This window comes from Phalangium opilio, unplaced genomic scaffold (genome assembly GCF_054372755.1).
Source record: "Phalangium opilio isolate 3A_F unplaced genomic scaffold, DU_Popi_V2 ptg000031l_1, whole genome shotgun sequence".
NCBI lineage: Eukaryota > Metazoa > Arthropoda > Arachnida > Opiliones > Phalangiidae > Phalangium > Phalangium opilio.
In genome coordinates, this window is record NW_028324158.1 from 11897809 (window position 1) to 11921923 (window position 24115).

Consider the following 24115-nt stretch of genomic DNA (forward strand, 5'->3'; position numbering starts at 1 on the left):
GAGTCTAGCTAGGCCTAAAATTTGATTAGTTTTTTAGCCTAAAACTTAAGGAAACCACTGCCTCGAGTAGCCAACTCAAGTTGCGTTTAATTCCTTGAAGTTAGGAAGCGATAAAGTATAATGAAATAATTTTTTTTAGGGGAAATAGCAGCAACATTAAATGTTTTAGTGCTAGACGAAGCGTGTTAGGCTTAGCGAAGGGAGCTTGTACGACTTGTACGTAGAAATCGGAAAAATTCCGTGTCAAGTCTAGCTTGAATTTATTTTATATGGTGCACAGCATTCGAAAAATTTCCTTCAAGCTTTTGACGGCTATTCCCCGGTGGAGAAATAGTTTCGTTTGACCCCTGTTATGACCTTTACCCTCTGTACCACTCCAGTTGCATTTATGGCGTCATAGTTGCAACGTGAACGCGCTCGGTGACCCGAACTTTAATCCCTCTCTTTGAAATCCTCGTGCTCAAATGCCTCATGATTTTTCTTCCTTTTTTTCTTTTACGACCCAAGCCTTGGTTCCTGAAAAAAAAAAAAAATAGTATGAAATTAAATAAAAAAAATCATGGTAATTAGTAATCGAAGGAACCTTTTTTCCGTTCCTTTATTTTAAATCTTTATTCTTTCTAGAGATTTAATTGGAAAGGGAATTTAAATTTTTTATTTTAAGATTTTTTTTATTTCATTTTACAATGGAACATTGGAAATGTAATATGTAGATTTGGAAATAATTGGTTTGGATTTAAAGTAGGTCATTTTTTAATGGGCGAAAATGTTATAGAAAATTGAGTTATTTAATAATCTATATTTTACCGAGGGGCACTTAAACTTTAATTGGTCAACATAGAATATATAAAAGAGTGATTATGATTAGCCCCTTGTATTTGAGCTTAGTCTTAGTTAAGGGAATAAGTCAGACTCCCATTGTGATTAGTGTTAGGTTTAAATCAGGTTAAGTTAGGTTAGGTCAATGGGGGGCAAGTCTACTGCTAGTCTGCCACCCTGGAGCAATATTTAAGGAAACCTAGAGTTCTCCAAGTTTCATTATCTCTCTGATACAAAGTTTACTCCATTGAAAGTACCCATGGAAAACTACCTTGACCTTTATTACGTCACAAGGTCAAGTTATTAAAAATTAAACCAATCGTCGCTCATAAACTCTTCATGGCAGAACCGTATTTCGTCCCTAAAAATGTTTATTATATTTCCCTGATTTTATATTTGTTTTTGTTTTTATACCTTGAAAGTAGTTGACTTTATTGTTATTGATGCCTTTCCTCCACTTCACCCCTGAAATTTTAGTATGGTTTTCTTTTCTAACTGCTGGGCTTAGGCTAGTTGGAAAAAAGCCGTCACTCGCATCACTTTATTACTTTTATCAGTAAGTTATGATAGGGAGAATAAACAAAAGAGATTTTTATATCTCTTACACTATACCAAGCTCGCGAGGGGACATTCACTCGGCTTTATATGACTCTACCTTTGACTGTACTAAAGGAATTACCCCAAATCTTTAAATTACCTGCGCTAAAATGATTATGCGTAATCTGTAATTGATATAGGGGACTGTTGGAGTGAGTAGCCCCTCGGTTACACGCGCTACTAGCTTCTGCTATTCTTGGAATCTTGGGTAAAATAACTATAGATGTTGGAGGGATATGGGGTTTTCTATAACTTCTTAACAGTGAAATCGCTTTTCTGGGGTGGTAGTGGTTGTAACGAGAATGGCTAGATGAGATTGTTGGTTTATTTATTTCTTTTTTAATCGAAATACCGTATTAAATAACTAATAAGTAAATTGGAGCCATGTTTCTATGTACAGTATTAAAAAACTTACTAAACTCTTCAATTATCTCATCTACTACTAAACATGTTAGTACGCTCTGTACAGTATTTTTACGACTGTAAACCGAGGGAAGAGGGGGCATATTTTTACGACTTTTTCTGTAAAATATTGTTCTCGTGCAATGGAATAAAACCACGCGCTTTGCTGCCTTCTACGTGTGTGTGCCTTTTTGTAAAAATAACTTAGATAACCGATGCTATTCCGAAATTTGCCCCTTTTCCCTATAGCTCTAATAACAATATTCTCTCTAAGCTGTCCTTTTTTATCTTAATTTTTGAATTATGACATCGTAGTATTTTTTTTGTTTAATATAAACGTAAAAAAGAGTCGTAAACCAATCTGATGAAGAGGGTTTTTTATTACTTATTTTTAACTTGGTGATATTTATTACCAAATGCATTGGTATTGCAGGACCGTTTGAGTGACGTTTTTTAATTAAGTTGTTTTTGAGTTTGAAAACTTCTAGGGCCTAGGTGATTTTTTTTAGTAAGATTTAATAGTTTTTGGTATCAAGGGACTGTGATGGGTTCTGTCAGGGGTCATATAGAGACGTAGTAAACCAGGGATGACCTGGAAATTTCATGGAAACTCGTTTGAAGGGTTTTTAAGGGTTTCGTTTCTCCATTCTGTTTTTTTTAATATGATTCTAAATTTAGAATGTTTAATTTAATTAGTAATTAACTGTATGCAATTAGTACTAATTGGGATTTTGTTTCTTTGTCGTTTATTGTCTTAGGAGCCGTGTTCACACCGGGTACGGAAGAAATGCAAACCGCATTCAAGTACGCCATTTACCTACACAATTCGAACGAAACCCAAGCCAGATTTAAAGTTGACCCCATCATGGACGTCATAGATAGCGACGATGCCTTCAAAATATCCAGAGTCCGTAAGTAAAAGTTTTGCTATTTTTTTATTTCTTTTGTAAATCGCTATAACATAAAAAACAAATAGGAATAACACTCCGAAAAAAACACTCAAACTGTAACTTGTTAGGGAGGTCCTTATGGCAAAATTTCATAGAAATGTTTCAACTCAAAATCACCCATAATCTTATCCAGTATAAAGCCTCTCCCTCCAACACGTAACGAAAAGTTTAAATTATCTTATTGGCTCACTTAAACTACGTTTTGATGACGTTACTGACGGGGACGGCGAAAAATACGTAATTCCATTTTACCTCTGTCGCTATGACCCGCCTTTCTTTTCACACCCCCCCTGTCCTGTGGAAGGGGGTCCGGGACTTTGACACGCGCTCAGACTACTCTGTTCTTCATGCCCACTTCTAAAATTTAATGTATCCCTGTGAATATTCAATCTTTAAATTCAAAAACTTGATTAACATAAAAATCAGTTGAGAGCTGCGACTTGGGCAAATAATTCGCGAGTAATAATATTAGCCACGTATCAAATCAGAAGTAGAAAATATTCCTAGTAACGTTTAGCCTTCCGCGGAAGTACACAAGGCGGGGGGGGGAAGTGTCCCAATGTCAACAGAAGAGGCAAAGGCTTAGGAGATTGAGAATGGATCCACCACTTCAAGAGCTTCTATAAGTTGGAAGAGTGGCGGATGGCGGGTGATTTTCTCGTCGATGTTTACATAGCGCTTACCAAACGACCCACCCAAAGAGAGAACGGATAGTTTCAAGCTAGGAAGGCTTAAAAAGCTAAAGCCAAGCGCGTCTTAAAGCTAATAACGTTTAATACGCCAGGACTAAGGAGTCTTGCTAGCTTTTCCCTGCCTCGAAACATTACCGAGTTTACTTTAGGCCTTGGTTAACGCTTCCAGGCAATTAATAATGTCATCGTCAGGTTAAACAAAAAAGCTTCATTGATGAGAAGATATCATCAAAGACGACTCCTTAAACGGTCAACCCTTTTTCTTAAGTGAGTTAATTGATGGTGAAGTTAATTACAGACCCGTACAATTTATTTTCTATGAAAACAAAACCAAAAAAACAAATGAGATTTCAATTTTAAATTAAGGTGAAAACAGGAGGGTTTAGACTATAGTTTTAAATGTTGAAAATATCAACTTCGGAAACTTCAAATTTAAAATAATTAGAAACAAATATTTAATAGAACCTATTTTACATATTAAATCATAAATTTTATAGAATTTATATTAATATAAACCACAGTTTAGTCTATTTATAAAAATAATGAATAATAACAGAAACTCACAATCCCCACTGAAGTTCAAATGGTAACTCCCATAAAACAAACTCCTGCTAATAATAGAGTAATTTCGGTACTGCGGGAGAAATAACCATGTATCCCCTGCTTTTGGGGGCAACTTTGTAGTAAAGAACACTTTAGGGGGGGGGGGGAATACCATTAAGGTAAGGTGGCTATGACGTTGCCATATAAGGGAAATAAATTACTCAAAATCTCAAATTTTCACACGTGCAAAAAGTTATTCACCTAGATCTCCTATCCTCTGTTCTTATTAAAACTGAGCTCACCATTATTTATTTATTTATCTATTTAGTTATTATTATTTTTTTTTTGGAAGGGATGCTAGCTTGCTGTATACCGTTTCGTTGGGTTATTAATACTTGTTTTTACGTAGCTAGAAATCGAGCGGTAAGCAGTCAACCGAGAATGATTTATAGCCGCATCGCTTAAGCGGCATTAAGCGCCCACCAAAAGCCAAGGATAGCCCTAGACACAAAAAGTTTTGCGCTTCAAAAGATGAGGTATGGCAAGGAAAATACACCGGGAATGTTTTTTAATACAGAGAGGCGAGCGCTTAGTGTATATATATATTGTGTGTGTGTGTGATGAGGGATTTTCACCCCCCCACCCCAAAATAAACTATCCATCATTTGCTTAATTTGGGGAGCTGTGGAAAAAAATTGCATGTCTTATACCGTAACCGTGCCAGGATGCAAGGGGCTAATCACTAAATTAATAATGAACAGAAAATTAGCTATTGATATATTTGGATAAATGTAAATTTTAATGGTAATTAACATGAAAATTTATTTATCATAACAATAAATACACGAAGGTTTGTAAGAATTTTCATGCGGAAAACAGGAAAGATCTTGGAAAATGTTAGGGATGGTTTAGAGGAATAATTAAGGGAAATATAGTTAGTGAATAGTTGTAATCAGTGTAGTTTATTATTTTGACAAATTTGGGGGCATTATTTTCATCTTGAGAAATTTGGGAAGATCGTCATAAAATAAAGCAGAACCCATAACCGACTTGCGACTGAGTGATTACCCCCTCGGTCATTTTTCCCAATTTGGCTTTAGATTAGGCGCGAGCTTATCATCTTTCGTAACAGACAGCAACTTCTGGAAGTTGCTTATATTTTCAATTTGGTAAAAGGTGGCCCTGGATTATGATAAGGAAAATTACCCTGACAAGTGCTAGCTAGCTAGCTAGGGCTTAGAAAAGTCTGTTTATGATATCTCTCGGGATATTAGATGCGAAATTTTGAAAAATTAAACTTGATTTATGGTATGTCTCGGGTTCTTTTACTAAAATTACTTTCCTAGAAAGATTATATAAGATGAGAAATTTTGAGTCACCGCCTACAAGGTGACTTTCACGCAAAACACTACTGTATTGCGGGTAAAACATTTCTACAGGCGCTCGTAGAGAATACATGGGATCGTTTGCCCCTAAATGTAGGCTTCCCCAAAACATTCAATCTATTTTAATTTTAAAACATTCCTTAAATATTTTATCTTGAAAAAATATAAAAACCTTTTATCTAAAATGAGAATAGTTTAAAAATATGCAATAAAAATACTAGTAGACCATTACCTAAAATTCCTATCACCCAAAAATGAAAAAAAAAAACGTAGTTATTTTTGGTTCAGAAAATCGCAGGGGTTTTTTTTTCAGTAGTAAATTTTTGATATTATTTTTAAACAATTTTTTTTTATTCCGGCTCTTCCCATATCATGAACTAGTTTTTAAAAAATATATAGAGCAAGAATTGATAGATTCCTGAGCCAAACTTGAAGACATTTTTAAATGTCAGCACGTGCAAAGCTGGACTCTTAAGTCTTATTCTACGAGAGATACTGACAATTCAGCTTGATTTTCCATTACAAAAATGATAAAAAAAAAATAATGCACTTTTTTTTGCTTTGCACGAGAACTTTTTAATATCTAACCTTTCTAACTTTGTTCAATATAACTGGTTCAATACGTAGAAAGCTATGAAAGTGTTGAAATTTCAAGCTCAAATGCGCGTTCAATCTATTTTATTCTTAAGTTGGCTTCATTGCCTCAAAATGCATGAACAAACGGCAGTTAGGAACCTGGTAAAAAAATAGAAAAAAAACGCGCCAAGCTTTAGTAAGAAGATCCTTTACGTCAGGCACAGTTTTTGGGGGATGAAGGGAGGGAGGAGAGGAGGGGGTTGAAAGGGGGGACCATCCAATAGGAACATTCCTGCGCAAGTACCTTCGCATCCGGGTCAGTCATTCTCATCTCGCTAGGGCTTTCGCCCACCCAAAACCTTCGCCCACTCGATTGCCTTGCTCCCTAGAATCGAGCGGCATTTTGGACCGTCCCGAAGTCCTATCTCTCCTCTTTTGAGCCAAGCTCTTTAAAAGTGTCCCTGACATGATTTTCGCTCAAGTTGTAGTTGGAAAATAATTTATTTGAAAATTAAATAACCGTGGCAGCATACTTTACTTCTCTATTTACCGATTTGGAAGAACTGTGGTTTTTGGTGATTAGTAAACCAATTTAAGATTGTAGACAGTTCTGATTTAAATTAATACTAAAGCGTACGTAATTAACTATATAGTTAAATATTTTGTGGGTTATCAGGTTAATAATTTACGATTTGGTTACGTGTAAACCAATCAAAGGCTATAATTATGAGGGGAAAATGCCAATTAATGCGAAAAGTAGAGCAATTAAGTGTGACATCACTAAACCTAAATTTACTTATACAATTTTTTTGATTAGAAATCAGGTGATTTTTCACCCAATGACGTTGATTATTTCGCAAAATAATATTTAGTTCACGAAAACATACCCTACATTTTTCTTAACATTTACAACAGTTTTAAGGGTAATTTAATACCACGGTTTTTCAATTAGATTTTCGTGTCAAAGACCCTTTAAGCTCTGAAGCTGAGAAAATATTCTATTTTCGCCCTCTAGGGTTCTGCCAAAAATTGAATAGGCTCCTCCCTTAAACGGGAAAAGCCAACAAATCACAGGGCCGTCGCTATGGCAACCCTACCTGTCCCATAATCTAATAAAGGGGTTTTCCCCCCATTTCTCTCTCTCTCCGGTCGTTTTCGGCGGGGGTATCTCTCCCGGAGAAACTCGACGGGCAATGGAATGCCTTTTCTGGGGGAAGATTCTGCCATGGAAATGGCGGAGGAAAGAGATAGAGGATATTATACGCGGGGTCCCGTTCCCGGTTAAGGCTACGCGACGACGGACCCAAGGAATTCCTCGCTCCCTATAAAGCGTACTAGGGAAACGTCACGTCGAAATCATCTTCTCTCTAAAATGCTTTTAAGGATCTTGTCCCCCACTTTAAGATCAAACCCTCCTGAGTTCTGAGTGAAAAAATGCATTAACTCAAATATTTTATATAGTTCGTAATTTAGGGGGTATTTAAATTTGATTTAATTTAAAGATTTTGCTAAGTTTTACAAAGAGCGCGGCACAATATTTAGAAGTCTTCTAAATTGACTAGCAGACGACAGACTAACCTCCGTTGAACCTAACGTAACAAAAGAAACATTAAACTTAACCCTAACCATAGTTAACACTAAAAATACAATGATAGCTGCATGAAAATCTTCTTATATTGCTTAGTTTTACTAAGAGCTTCGTACGGTGTTTAGAAGTCTTAGAAAACTTCACTAGCAGACGACAGACTAACCTCCGTTAGACCTAACGTAACAAAACAGACATTAAACTTAACCCTAACCATAAGTACCACTACAAATTGAGAGCTTCAAATGTCTGCCGTTTTATTCCATATATAAATTCCTTTACAAATATCATCAATAAGATATATTTCTTTTTAATTAAATTTGATTTGAAGTAATCGGTTCACGCGCTAAAAACCTCGAGATTTAATATTTCACGAAGGTCACGTGGTAGGCTTAGATAATTAAAGTTCAATTCAGGCTCGTGAAATATCTTTTCCTTAAAAAATATTAGGCCTACACAGTTAAAACATTTTGGCATTCATATTGAAAATATCTTTCGTAAAAGTCTCTCTTAAAACCCAAGCCATCACACCGACCCACACAAAGTAATGAAAATAATTTTTGTACTTCAAAGTCAGAAAGAGAGAGAGAGAGCTTTTTTTATTGGCCTCATTTTCGTTGGCTTCTACGTTTTTAAAACACACGTTTTAAACACTATTCACTGTCTTAAAGGAAAGCCAAAAAGTTTTTTATACATCGTGGTATCGGATACTTGCCTTAAAATAATATAAAAACAGTAAAATTGTTAGGTATTAAGGTTGGAAAATGTCCTGTCCATTATTCTCTTTGTGGGAATTTTTTTTTCTTCTTTTCATTGTATGTTTCCCCGGTGTTTTATTTCGCTGATGTATAAAGCACTTATTCCATTTCGTATCTCTTCTTGAAAAGGAAAATGTTTATTAAGACTTTTTATTGTTTTAGTTTCGGCTTGGGTATCGTTAAATTTTTGGGGCCCACGCTTGGCTACCTTATTATTGTTAGATACAGAGAAAAGACTGGCTTTTATTTTATGTCTTATGAGGTTTATTTTTTCTTATCAAATCACATGGTCTAATAATGTCGGATCAGAATTTTATATCCCAATTTTTATTTTAGAAGTTATTGACTTCGGCTAGAATCAGAGGAAAAAGCATCGTAAACATTTTATTGGTCTCTCTGTAGGCCTACTAGCTTGCTTTTAGGGGTTATTGGGAAATATTATATGGCTAGATTGTAACAATATCTTCTATAAAACAGTTACAATTCGAACTTCGAAATGAGGCCAATTACGTACACGTCAAAATCGAACAAGAAATAACATTTTAAGTTTGAAAGCTTGTTTTTCAATCATTTTTGAAAACGTCCTTAAGCCTTGGTTGCTCAATTTTTGAAGATTTGTTGATTTTGAATTGAAATCACGTGACTAAGTAATACGCTCCACGTGCAGACGTCGGAAGAAAATATTTATTTAATATGAAGGAAATACTTATCACCCTAATGGAAAATAGCTAATCAAATTTTGTTTGTTTGTTTGTCCCCATTTTAACTAAACTTCATAAATCATAATTAAAGAAACATTAGGCCTTTTCCATTTGCTTGACAATGCTTTTAAAATATTCAATCTAAAGAAGCTCGTAATCTTTATGTCGTAAGTGTTATCTCGCAACTAAAGATAATGAAAGTCAATTATACCAAGTTACCTTTGGAGAATAGTTATTGTGGATTTAGCAAAAGTATATTATAAAGTCGTTACCTACAATCTTCAGTAACTTCAAAGGCTACAGAAACCCTTTTCCTCTTTTGAATAATTTATGAAGCGCCCATTTATATAAACGACTGTCTAAAGTACCTATATGTAATGTTTAGTCTAAACGAGCTTTTAAATTAGTTTAAATTCTCTTTGGAAAATTTAATTTTTCTTTTTTGTTTTTTTTTCACTCAATTTGAAAAACGGAAATAAAAAAAGGAAGTTAGAAAAAGTTAAGGAAAGAAACGCCTTATTTTTTTATTTGAGATGGCGTAAAAAACAATGATTACCTCCTAAGATATTAAAGAAGATAGGAACGTCTGAGTAATTAAGTTAATTACGCATTAGGCCTAATTGTTTAAGCATATAGACTTGGGAAAAATACCAGTTAGCTACTCTTAACTTATAATTTACTGTTAACTTAAAGTTATGTATAGTTCTAACTTACTAAGTCACGATTTGAAAAGTATCGAGTCTGCGCAGGCGTCATAATCCCCTTTTAGTTCAAATCGAAAAGGTACAGGTGTTATTTATATTGTTATTATACCACACGGTTTCAATATAAATTAAATGCTACATCGAAAAAAAAAAATCAAATTAAGTTTTTTTCTCTGAGGACTAGCTTTAACCAAATTTTATTTAAAATTCCTGTTTGCGTTTGTATCATTCAACCTTACACGTATCGGTTCATGTAGGAATTTCAGGAAATAGCCCCAAGACAACAGCAAATACGTAGTTTCTTTTCTTTATCAGTTTAGTTCATTTTCTCAAATAATATCAGTATATAAAACGTGAAAAAATTTAAATTTCTATCTCCCGCCGCCATTTTTAGCCCCACGCATTCTTTTCTCTTCGTTCCTTCAGTAAATGCAATTTATATTAGCATATATTTTTTTTTCTTCCTATGATGGGTGGAGGGGTCAAATTTTGAATTGCAAATGAAATCAGAAAAATGTAGGTTTTTTTTCTTTTTTCTTTCTGGAGTACAGGGTGCATTGGGGTTGGGTTGGTTGTCTTAGAGAGCCAAGGGGGTTTTCAGGGGCACTGGTGCTCGTTGGAGCATTCACCCCGCGCACGGTTTTTGGCGGCCAGATGCGGTTGGCGTTTCTATTTTTCAACTTTGACACACACCTTTCGAAACTATCTTCTTTTCTGAAGGGTTTTAGTTTCACCTTATTTTTAATCGTAAATTTTTTTCTTGTCCGGGACAATTTCTCAAGAAATGTTTTAAGTTATTGAAATTTTGATATATCTAAGCCTTGGTTTAAATTAGGCTTAACCGTATCAATAATAATTGACTAGAATCTAAGCCAAAAAGTCGTTATTTAGTTTTTCATTCGTTAGTTTATGAACTTTCGATTCAGTTAAGTTATTTTGTCTGGAACAATTTCTCAGAAAAGCGTCTTTAAGTTATAGAACTTTTGATATATCTAAGCCTTGGTTTAAATTAGGCTTAACCAAAACAATTTCTCTAGAATCTAAGCGAAGAAGTCTTGATGCGTTAGTTTCTGAACTTTTGATTCAGTTAAGCCTTGGATAAATTGTAATTGCATTAGCTGATAAGATAGATTGGCGGGTCTTTCTTTGAGTCAAGCTGTGATAAAGTTTAATTACTCCGTACATTATTTTCCTTTTTAAAAGTTACCTCTCCTTATTGTTTTAATAAATGACACTTGAATGAATTGCTTCTATGCGCTCGCTACCTGAAACTTTCCAACTTTAATTTTGTATCAAAACTGACAGATAACAAAAGCTACGTAATTCGTTACACTGGCATGCCATTATTGCGGAAAATTTTCTCGCTAACGAATAATCTCTTAATATAATTTAATAAAAGTAAGTTTATTATCCAATCAGAAATCGAGGATAGATATATAAACAAAAGCCTCACGCGCTGTTGCACGTGCTGACACTTTCAATTGAGTTATTTTGACTCTCCTAGAACCTATTTATAACGAAGTTATCAATAATTAGGCCTAAGATTTCAAAATAGGCTTAACTTTGAAGTTTTCCTCGTGAACTAAAGATAATGAAGCAATTTACCCTTATAATATTATTGAAGTTCGATGCGCACGTGACCACGGGTTACACTTTCCCTCTCTCCTTCTACCCCTTTTCAATCTTGTTTCTCTATTATACCCCGTCTTTTGATTCTTTAAAATCTCATTAAACCATCAAGATCATTAATTCGTGGCGTCTCCCCCATCCCATCCCAATTCCAGCTGCACCGTGTCCACCTATAAACCCTTGGAAGCCAAGAGAATAATAATACAATAGGAAAAGAGGAGGGCGATTTTCAAGCTCAGATTTTCAATTTTAGCATTTATGAGCGACCAAGAGTCATTGTTTCGAAGAAAAGGCCTTGAACAGCGGGAACTTCGATGAGAGAGTGATTTAGCTTTCCTCCCCGTTTTAAGCAAGAGGTTTAACTTTTAACGAGCATGCAGGGAAAGCAATATGCGTTTCTCGTGGGGTTGTCGATGGTTTAAATAGTCTAGTTATAATGTGAGTTTGTGATAATTTTAAACTTTGACGAAGTATACTCTTAACAATTAGGCCTCCATAAGATAATGCCAAAACTTTTATGACTATTTTTAGTTTTTAATTGGCCAAGGTAATTAACTCAACTGCAGACCGCGCAAATTTTGATTATGTCTTAGACGTTAATTAGTCAAATTTGCAGGTCTATTTCAGTTAAAGAATAATTAGAATCTTTCTTAGATGAAATTGGAACTTTTGTTTAACAGAAGTCTATGAGGGAAAGATTAAGTACCCCTCTTTCTATTGTTAATTTAATCGTGTATGAGTTACCAACCCCTCGGAAAGTTACTAATAGCAATAGGTTTAAATTAACAATTGAAATTTCTTCTAACTAAAACAATACTAGGAGAATTAATTATTTTAATCTTGAAATAAGATTAATACTCTGAAGATTATAAATTAAACAATACACCTCTGCGCATGTGCACAAAAAATCATCAAAATTTGCACGTAGCGATTCAAACCTTTTCCAGGCCCTACTCCATAAGACCTTAGCATTTTCTCTCGGGTAAGGCAGTGGCAGACAGGCTTGTTAAGGCCAGCTGCTACCATCCGTATCACCACCATATATACACACACATACGCATCAGGGTTAAGGCGTTAAATCATAGAGCAGACCTCATCTTGACAGTAGGGGGCGCAGAGTGGCACAGTGTGGGGTCATAGGTTGTATATCGTGGAAACAAAACCGCCGATTGGCTTTCGTCAGTCGTCAGCTGCGTCTTATTAGCTTCTATCGGCTTCTCTTCTCCTTCACCCTTATCCTATCCTTTCCTTTTCCGCAATAGCTGCTGCTGCCAAGGCTTAGGTTCCCTTCATCAACTAGCTTCTCCGGAGTATCGAGTTACTCAATGTAGCTTTATTTTCTCTCATCATATTCTATTACCTAATCCCTCATTTTCCCATCAAATTAACTATAGGGAACAAGGATCAACTTGTAATTTACTGATGTTACATAGGCCTAAATATTGGTAATTATATTTACCATTCAAGACACGTGAATTTAAGTTTTGGCGCGTGAAGTTTTCTTTTAACCCTCATTTCAAACTAGGCTTAACATCTAGGCCTACTTGAAAACATTTTTCTTTTTATTTTTTTGGAATGATCAAATGTGCTTTTAATGAGATTAAACTTGTTAATTGCTTAATTTTATCTATTATTTACCTTGTTATTCTTTATTTAACCTATTGTTAAAAACTTAGATGTTTTGAAAATCCCTTTTTCAGCGTTAATTTTATTATGATGTTTCAAAAATATTTAATTTTAAAAGGGTTTAAAGTCAAAGGTTGCATGATTGATAATTCACATGTATCAGCGCCCCACGTATCATCATTCGATTCATCTCATTAAATTAATTAATACAGTCCTACCTTTTCTATAAATTTATTAAAGGAACTATACGTTGTTCATCTCCGCCTCGCCATTCGCCATTTCTAGTTAATTTAATCACGATTAAACTTTTCAATATATACCCACGCCTTCCAAGAATCACTTTGAACTTCCGATATATTAATTTTCCAAAGGTCAATGCATGCATGTAGTCAGGCTGCTAGGTGGGTACTCTGCAAAGTGTAATTTTAAAACTTCACTTTCCAAAAGCGTAAGTTTATAACATATGTTCCTTCCGTAAGTATGACACTTCCTATACAAGTTCGTAATGCTAGACACTTACAGCTCGAGCTAGTTCGAGAACGACGAAAGCGAGAATTGAAGTCCTACACTCGGTGATTAATTTTGCAGGACTTCCATCTAATCCTATTTAGTCTGTTCTAAGCCTTTGACTGCTCCTCACCAGGCGTCGCTTTACCTCGAATCTATGACCAACGTCACTTCATGACAAGCTCCAGTTTGTGACCAGTGACAAACTTATGGAAGGAACATATATTAGGAACTTATGCAAAAGTTATACACTTCTCTGTATCGTTTGAGGATCTCTCCGCCGCCGCTTCGTCTTTTCGTCAATAATTAATTCTCTTCAGCCATTCCTCTCCCATTTCTTTCTTTCCCCGCTTCTGTATAGTCCCTTAGCACCTTGACTATACCTTAAATATACTTAAAATTCATGGTATTTAATACAGTATTGTGGAATGAATGTTTTAACGGTTCTTTGTCTATTTGTTTATTTGTGAAAATTAAGTATATATTTTTTCATGGTGGTCTGAGCCTACTAAGGTTCTAAGGTAATATAAATTTTGGGTTCTCTAAAATGAAGTATACATATATGTACATAAGCAGTTCCAAGGAGAATGGGGGAAACTTTAAAACGTAAACAGATTAATATGTGAAGATATTCTCTATTGAGCGCTCGAGGCCAGGCAACCGTTGCTATTCGTTTCTCCCTGAACAAGGTTATAGAGTCTTGAAGAGAAAAGGCATGTGATTTTTAAAGTCTTATCTCGAAGATTGAAAATAAGTAATAGATTTATTATAGCTTGTTTGGGTATAAATTATCCCTAAATGAGTATATAGTGTTTCTGTAGATGATAATAGATTGTATTATAGTTAATATTTGAATATATTTAATTTTTACCTTGGGTCATTATCACGAGTTCAGTTCAATTCCACGTACATTCTACCGTATTTCTTAATTCGATTCAGGCTAGCGTTTATTTTCGACAAAAAATAAATTAAATACTTTATTTAAAATTTACCGAGATACAATATTACTTTAATATAAAACAAAGGTGCACGGTTCTATTATTCTTTAATTAAATCAAAAGTAGAAACAATACCTCGAAAAAATGAAATGAAATACCGGGTTACAAGAATTTGCAATCAATTTATTTTTCTTTCACCATCAAAAATGCACTCTCTCATTTTGTTGACTTGACGGATATGTCGTTTTTTTTTCTTTTCTCTGTATTTGAACGAAAGGATGATTTTTTTCCATGCCGAGATCTTTCTCTATCTCTATCTCCGTTTCGCGTCTAGTTTTATTTTTTTTTTTGTTTCTGTATTATAAGATCGGGTAGGCTTGAAAAGGAAACTTTAAATATTTATGGTTTAATCAGAGAAACTTCATAAATATAAAATACTCAGAGTGCTATTTCGGGACCTTTGCCTCAAGTTTTCTGTATAAATTATATGTTTGTGAAATTCATGCATTGCCTGACTGTGTAGCTACGGATCTTTTTGACGTAAGATGTTGAAACTAAGGCCTAGTTTTGCTTTTTTATTATAAGGAAGGTGATCTTTAGTATAGTACTAGATGCTATGTGTTAAGAAATAATTTATCCGTTCCGCCATTTTGAATTATGGCTGACAGATAAGTTTTTCCCAAGGGGTTTCCTAAATGAGTGGGTGGTAGTAATTAGATTAGAAATAATTGTCTTACAGTTTCTTACTTAATTTAATTACGCTCTTTTTAATTTTTAATTAATTTTCTTAACTCTTTATTCGTTATTTATTTAAAGACATACACCAGATTAGATTTGTTTTCTATTTTAATCGAAATAGTGTATAAAATAATTAATATACTAATTGGAACCATGTGTCTATCTATAATATTGAAAAAGATACAAGCGATTAAGATTTCGTAATGGATTTCACTACGTGTTAGGCTTACCCGCAAAGCACTCTCTGAATTAAAAAAGAAAATATTCTAGTATCCCTTTAAATATAGGCCTATATCAAAAAATATCTACATCCTTAACAAATTATATATTGGGGAAGGAAATTTACTATTTTGCATATTCGTTTTTTTTTATTTTTTTTTCTTATGGTTTCTTTTGGTGTAAAATTCTTCTATAAAATACGAAAAACTATTTTTCAATATTTCTTCAATTTTATATCCCCCTCTCTCCATTTTTTTTTGATCGGCCGCTCTTTGCTGCCGTGTTAGATAAATCTTAGTTTATCTTCTAAGAAAAATCACGTAGCTAAGTCGCTAGCCGAAATAAGTCTTAGGAAAGTTTTTTCTTTCATTGAAATACGAAACTTCTTAAGTTTAACAGAAAGTGTGAAAGATAGAGAAGAAAATATAAAATGATTTACGGAAACCGTAATTTTTTATTTTTTTTTTTTTGATGTTTTTGGAACTTCACTATATCACAATAATAGAGAAGTTAAGGCAATTCATCTTTGATTATTTTTTTTAATTCTTATTGAATATTCAAGATTACTGAAAACACAACGTTGGTACCATTTTAAATTTGAGAGCAGAATTTGAATAAAATCAATTAATATATGAACGAGTCTAATGTAATAGCAAATTGCTGAAACTACATTCAGGGTTCAAACAAACCTGGCAAACCAGGAAGTGTTAGGGAAATAAATTGGAGTCCTAAAAATGCAGGGAAAACTCAGGGAAATTCATAAATTTTAGTAAAATTCAGGGAAAACTCGGGGAAATTTGCGGTTCTTGAGTGAGCTTACCCTTGAATGGGTTTGGGTTACTCCAACTAAAAATAACCACTCCACACCAGCAGTTACTAGGTGGCCTTGCACCTGGAAATAACAGGGAAAAATATGGAGACAAAACCTGGGACTGTCAGAGAAATCGGTTTATACAAAATTTGGCATGAACACTAACATTTATAAAATCCCTATACGATTTTCTCGTGCAGTGAAAACACCGCTTCTGACGTTAGGCCTAAACCTCTGGCACGCGTTAAGACTTGGCATTCTATTCTATATAGGTCCACCTAGCTAGCGACCCCTGCATAATCCCCGTAGCCTAGTACCGGCGTATCAATAATCCAGTGAAGTCTGGCATTAATCCTTTTATACGTTAAGAGTGCTAGTAAAGCTAGAAGCACGCCGCCGCTCTAGTGGGAGAAACTTTATTGCTCTCGTAAGCCTTGGTATAGTTCCGAGTTAGACTTGGCCGGAGCACTGGGATACACTATACAGTCTTTGGGCTTAAAACGTTACAGCACTGTAAAAAAAAATGTGGCGGAAACGCTCCTATAAAGGTATTTTCGACCCCCACCCCAGACGTACCATATAAGGTATGAATTCGCACCCTTCATATAGGGTATTAATGTGAACCCCTAGATAAGGGGCGTTTTTTTATACCATTGGGTAATTTTTCGCGCCTTAATAGGTACATATTAGTAACATAGTATTTGTCTTTGAAACAACAGAAGGGAATAAATATGTACCCTTCTTGAGTGATTGGGGTATAAATAGACTCCATATATGGTGCTTTTCCGGACAACAACAATTTGAATTAGGGGTGCGAAAAAGCGCCCTTTCTCCATTTAGGGGTGCGTTTTCAGACCATTAAAGGTATTTTCTTGGATATCAAAAATTTGGCTCAGGGGTGCGAAAAAGCACCCTTTCTCCATTTAGGGGTGCGTTTTCAGACCATTAAAGGTATTTTCTTGGATATCAAAAATTCGAATTAGGGGTGCAAAAAGCGCCCTTTCTCCATTTATAGGTGCGTTTTCAGACCATTAAAGGTATTTTCCCGTACCTTAAAAATTTGACTCGGGGGTCAGAAAATATTATTTTTCTCCATTTTAAGGTGCATTTTATTACAATTAAAGGGGTTTGAAAGTTTGAGCAAGGAAATGTGATTATTTTCGACGAAATAGTTTTATTTCCATGAGGTATCTATTGTGATAATTTTTTAAAAGAACTTCAGTGTATAGTTAACTTTATCGGGGTCAATTAAGATTCGGACTAAAATACTTTAACACTTTGATTTATTATTAAATTATTTATACTTCATTAATAAAAATTAAATTATAACTTTTTTATTGAACAAATAGCTACTTTAAAGCCGATAAATTAATTTCACACTACAATATAATTATTAGAACATTAAGCTTAAACCTGATAATCTAAATATTTAGTACTATGAAAAACTAAACACTTACCAGAAACTATTTCTTAAGAAACCAGATATTAAAAAACTAATGATATCTCACCCCCATATAAAAATTTAATTAATTTATACCATAATTAATCTTCTCTAGTCAAATCGAAAACAAAGATTTTTAACAATATTTTTAGAAAAAAATATTTGATTAAAGAAAGATGACTTTGTTACATTTGTACTAAAATTTCCACCACAGAAACAGATATTATAAACCGCTTGAATAGTTGGTCGACCTTTTTTGACTTAATAAAGATTATTCAGTTGAAGTCATCACGATTAATATAACCCTGCAATGAAAATATTATAGAACTGATTTAAAATTATCTTAAAATATCAAACCGCCGTTTTTAGACATTTTCAAACTCACATTTAAATTTAATCCTTTCCTGTTAAAACACTCTAGAACATTACACAACAAGAATCCATTTTAAAGGCATGATGTTATGACTGCTATTTACTGTATCTTTTGTAGGCATTCCATGAAATTTTACATATCAGGTTCATACAAACCTGGACATGTCAGGGAAATAAATTTTTGACTAAAAACTGAGGGAAATTTTCAGTAAAATTCAAGCAACTTCGTGAGGCTAGAAGATTACTCCACTCTAAAATACATCCTGAAACTATTACTCCAAAAAAAACCTGTGGAGTTATTTGGTGGTGCCAGAGAAATATATGGGGAAAACCTGGATTTGTCAGGGAAAACGGGACTCCAAAAGTCTTATCTTTATCATTTTTGACCAAATACCACAATTCTTTTCATTCACATCTTACGTGGAAAATACCTAAATTCATACCAACCTGGGTTTTAGCTGTTTCAAAAATTCACATCACTTAAGTTGTGATTCATGAACTAATCCATCAGTAATGATTTTTTGTAATGCTAAGTGTAAACGGAAAAGTTGCCTTCTGATGGCTGAAAATAGAGAATAAATTAAAATTAACTGGCCAAAGGCTTGCCTTACTTTAAAGGATGAGATCCGTTAGTCAGAACTTTAGTTTTTATGGCTCCTGATTCAAACAAGTCTGAAATAGGAAACATTTTTAAAATTCACACAGTTTATATTAATGTATTACACATAATTATTACCTTGGTTGGACTTGTGAGCGTAACTAATTTTCAAATGGACGTAGTCGCTTAAATGAGTGTCGCTAAGCCTAGTTTGAAATTTTTAGGGTTAAAAAAATATGGCACGCGACGCGCGCGAATTTATTTCACGATGGCGCGTGCGCACGTGATTTCAAGTAAAAAATTCCTTTTGAGGTATAAATAAACACCCTCCACAACATAAAATATTTACAAATGGTACAAAAACACACCAACAGAGAACCCTGAGGCTTGTTTTGACACCCTATAGGGTTAGAATAAACACCTTAAGGTGTTTTTTTAAGAAAATACCTTTAAGGGTACAAATACACCACATCAAAATCCAATTTTTTTTTACAGTGGTGCACAGAGGGTATGTTCCTGACTGGCTACAGCGAGCCTTACTCTGGGTATTCCGAAAATATAGCCCGAAGCTCGAAAGTCATAAAACATGTCTTCCATCTAGATTCTATTCTAGAGAAGCACAGACTCTCTCTCCGTTGAGAGTTTTATAAGTTAGCTTCGTTTCATTTTGAGTCTACACCGGTCTACACTGTGATGGCAATATAAATGCAGTGCAAGAACATCTTAGTTTCTATATTTTGACTTTAGAGTCGAAACTAAATAAGTAGAAACAGTTTTTTTCTTCAAATTTCCAAACTAAGACAGCTTTTTTGTAGTATTTTAAAATGGCAATTTCTTGTATGATGAATTTTTTCCCAGATAATTTCCCATGGGAATGTATGGTTTTTAAGATTTGACTATTACTTAGTCGACTTTAGAGCGGGCTCTCTAACACCCTAGAGCGTTTAGAAAGAAAGATTCGCTCAAAAGGCTGCGCTCAAGGAGAGTTCGCGTATGGTAAATGAAAAACATTAAGCCATTAGTCTATTAAAAGCCTCACGTGACACTCTAGTTATTTACTGTTGGTGATATCACGTGGTATGTGATGTAGTTTCTTATTAAAGCTCTTAGTTGATTAGTTTTAAATAAAGCTATATCATATTTGTGGAGATAAGACTAAATTGCACTAAAGAATGTCCAAAATATAATTATACTTCTGGCGAATGTGAAAGTGATAAGAGAATATATAACACTATCTTGTTTAAGTTTGAATAATTTTGAATATGCAATATAGATAAACAAAAACACCTTCCCTCTCTATCTCTATCTCTTTCTAAAATATAATAAACATTTATTCCGTCCATCGAATTCTGGTTCTGAGACGAACTGACTAAGAGCTCGGAACGTAGAATAACATATTCGATGTTTACTTTTCTTATTTGATGTTGAGAGAGAGAGAGAGAGAAAAGTGATACAGGATTCGCAGCGTCTCTTCCATTGATTAAAGAATATATACTAAACCCGTACATGTAGATACTATATAAGTTCGTAGGTTTATTTCTTGTAAATCGCTCTGCGGAAAACATTTGAAAAGTCATTGACGTTTTAGCTTTAATCGATTTTGCGGGAAGGTTCCTTTTTTTCGTTCTGTTTTTATTTCTAATCATTCTCTTCTTTTATTTTTATTTTTACTGTTATCGCTCGAAGCCAATTGTTTCTATACAAATTGTCTCGCGCTGTTTGAAAGGGCGCGTAACAGGTGCCCCCTTTTATGTTAGTGATCCCTGCAGTCTCTTTTCTCGAACTCTACGCGGACTTTCGCGCCTAAAGTCTCGCGCCGAAATCTTTTCCTTTTAACCTTAACTGCAGTTGCACGTTTCCTTTCATTTTTGGCGCGATCTTATTGGAGGAATTTGTTTTCAGTAATCACTCTTTACAGTTTTATTTAAACTAAATTAACGTTTCATAAGTAATTAGTAGTTATTTAAATTAAATTTTCAATCATTTCAAGGGAAAAAAATAATTGAATGATCTTCTGCATGGATATAAATCGATAACCTGCAACCCTTTTTTGTTAATTACCCGTAACTAAATTACCCTTTAATTATGCCCCTAAATTATTAAGTTGTAAATCTTCCCAAACAATAATCTGATCTGAACTGAATTGAATTCGGAAGCCACCAATAACAATGAACTCTAAAGGTTTATCTAACAGAAAATAAAAGTTATGAGAAAAAAAGCACAAGCTATATAGAGAGAGGACTTTGAGAGAATTTGGTATATTATAAGAAAACAGTATACACGGATCAATATATCGCATGAACTGAGAGGAGCAAAGTTTCCTCAACGAGTATCAACCACGACCAAAAGTCAATAAACCCACACACCCACCCGGCTTATCACAGTATCACTCCCTTTAATAAACACACACGCGGTATCATCTCCGGATGAAAAAAAATAGAAACATATCATCCGTTTATACACCCATTATTGACTAGTGTTGACTCGTGGTATCTTGGTCCCTTCCAGAACACTTTGAGCCAGTCTTTCGACCCGCGTCTCTTGGCGGCAGCGGCGACGACAAGCTTAGGAATCTCGTGGCCCAAAAACTTACCCGAGCGTGTAGGACAGTGTGTACTGTATCCATAAGGGGTATATGGGTGATGGGGTTGGTTTGTTGGACTATATTTGCCCCATTCACTCCATTGGTCATCGCTCATGCAGGACTTACTCTCTACCTTCCTACCTCCACTCCCTTCCTAGTTCGGTTTTTGTATCACAAAGCTTCCTGGCGTATTTTTATTTTTCTTTATGTAAGGCCAAAAACATTAAGCTATGGATCATATGTTTTCTTTTAGATTATTCTTAGTTGGTTAGTCTTAAAGAATTCGTTTGATGGTAAAAAGGATTAAAAATAAGTTTGGACAACAATTTGTTATGAGATTGATTTGTTTCATAATTGAATTAGACTTATACGTTTTATGATGTATCAAATGCAGTGGAATGAATTTGGGATGTTTAAGGTTGTACAAAAAAAGCTATAGTATGTCAAGGTCTTTCTAAATATCACTGCATAAACGGCATTATTTTATTGCTGCTAAAACGACACTTAATTCGTTCTTTCGAAATTTCGATATTAGGTTGTTCGGGCTATACTATTTGTTTTTATTTTTATTTTTATTTTTATGAAATCCTCCGCGAAAATAAAAACAAGCGTATTTTAATGTTGTCAAATAAAAATATTTATGATACATGGCTCAATAATTATACCTTTTCTCCATCCGTTCAAATGTTATTGTCTCACATTGAAGCGAAATGACCCTTAAGCTGTTGGCAGTTAGGGCCTTTGCCGCTACCAATGAGAAAAGTTTATATATATATATATTTTTATATAAGGCATAGTTTTCAATGTTTTCAAAAAGTTTTTGGGGCAGAGCTGTTGGTTATAAAATCGTATCTTTTGAAGAGCGGACAGACGCGGCGGGAAAAAGCGCGAAATGACATATAAATGGTCAAATATTAGATTTCGAAAAACGGTCCGGAGACTCGTGAATTGATTCAATACATCCAAGAAAAATTAACGAAAATATTAATTAACAAAGAAGTTGTCATTTTTTAACTTAACTTACAGAACACGCACATGCAGGAAAGTTTATTCAAACCCAATATTCATTTTAGAATTACGATAAATTCATCTTTTATATAAGAGGACAGAGTGATATGCCGCGCGAAATAGAGGAAACCCCAAAACTTCCCTAGCAGGCATTTCTCTTGACACTCTCATTTCCTGGGCGTTTGGCAGCCAAGGAAAGGGGCCGATAGAACCCCTTGATAAGGTTTCCCAGTCTCGCGCCAGCCACATCCACTATTTTGCCAAAGTCCACCCCAACCCCCCCGGTCGTCCTAGGTTTGACAGTGTTGGATATTGGCTGTTGGGCTTTTCTTCACACGAGGCGCGCTTGTCAACTTTCCCGCCACGCTCGGGCCATAGCTCGCGCGCGACACACAGATTACAGCCGCGAGAACTAATAAACGAACCCAAAGACTAGGTTCAGGGCTTTGCCTTTTTTTTTATTACCCTTAAGGCACCCTACCCTAGCCCTGGGAACCATCCTTAGGAAGGCCTGGCGTACGTAGCCTTAGGAAACCCCCTGTGTAAGCCTCGGAGGAGACAGGCCTGGGTTATTAGTAGTTCAACGCAAGATACGATCTGGTTTTTACTTTTAGAGCTTTTAGTTTTTTTTATACTCCCTGAGATTGGAGAAATTTCCTTTTAAAGTTATATTAAGGAAGATTTAGTAGACTTACTACTTACACAAACTTCATTTATATTTATTTTATTTATATATATATAAAGGAGAAACTTAAAATTGACAGGCAATTTTGTCCCGTATCTATTGTCTATAGTTGACATCTAATTGAGTTTTTGAAATTCTTGACTGGGTTGTCAAGACAATATTGTAGTTCGACCGTAAATAGCATTGACATCTTGAAGTAGAAGAAAATTAGATGTACTGCCCTCTGAGGGTTAGGAAGGCGTATAGAAAAACATTGTTCCATCTGGAGGGACAGAATGGGAGGAGTTACGTACGTTGTCTCAAATATTGATGCAAACTTGGTTGGTTGGGTGACTGATTTAGGTTTTATAGCCTGCGATGTTTTAGATTAATTTTATAACAAAATTAAGTGAGGTTAAAGTTCATTGTTTCTCTACACGTCACAATATTAAACCCGGAACTGAACCTAGTGGAGAAAACGCAAGATTTATAACTTCTATCCCCTTGTATTATTGAGTAAACCCCCTTTAGCATTATTCCCCAAATTTAATCAAACCAATCCATAATGGGGGTTGGGTTGGTGGATTTGGGGTGGTTTCATAAAGGGGGGGGCTGGTGTATATGCAATGATGATATCCAGAACACGTTCATTATATGAAAACTCGTTAAATTTTCCCAATAGGGGATATATATAGATGGTATTCTTGGGTCATGTTGTGTGTCCCATTGTGTTCCCGTCACATTGCAAAACCTCCCTACCGCGTTCGCGTCATTGCGCCGGAAGATCGAGAGAATGTCTAGCTTAGATATCATCCCCCCACGCCCGCCATACCACTAAGAGTCGTGCCAAGCAATCATAATTCGAATTATTAGAACGAGACGCTAAATCCTACTGGTTTTCACCCATCGGCAAGGAGTTAGGACTTGGTTAAGCAAAGGCCTAACGTAAACTCCCTCCCCCCTCGCTATATAGGTCTGTCTATGACAGGTGACAAACGAGAGAGGACCCTGGTGTCTCGTGCACGGCTCTTAACGCTCGCACTGCGCTGCTTGCACCTCTGACACACACACATACCCCCAAAGAAAATGATATTGGTGCTTTCTTTGTTCCTGAAGGTCATAATTTGCAGTGAGTACTGCCAAAAGCTCAGGGTATTCTCTTAACATAATTTTAAAATTTCGAATTTTTTGGAAAAATATTCTGACTGCCAACTTTCAGGGGTAAACTTATAATGCATTTCCTATCGGCCCCTGTAAAACCTTTACCC

General features: G+C 34.9%; 1 protein-coding gene across 9 annotated transcripts in view; it reads left to right on the plus strand.

Annotated features, from left to right (window-relative positions):
* LOC149690648 (glutamate receptor 1-like) overlaps positions 1-24115 on the plus strand; it is an 83480-nt gene that overhangs the window by 35270 nt on the left and 24095 nt on the right. For all 9 annotated transcript variants that reach the window (XR_016383776.1, XM_089870216.1, XM_089870217.1 and 6 more), the window contains one exon: positions 2577-2729. Coding sequence is in view for 8 of the 9 variants with exons in the window: in XM_089870215.1 (XP_089726341.1) it covers positions 2577-2729 (153 nt within the window). In the remaining variant the exon portion in view is untranslated. The remainder of the gene's footprint in view (positions 1-2576; positions 2730-24115) is intronic.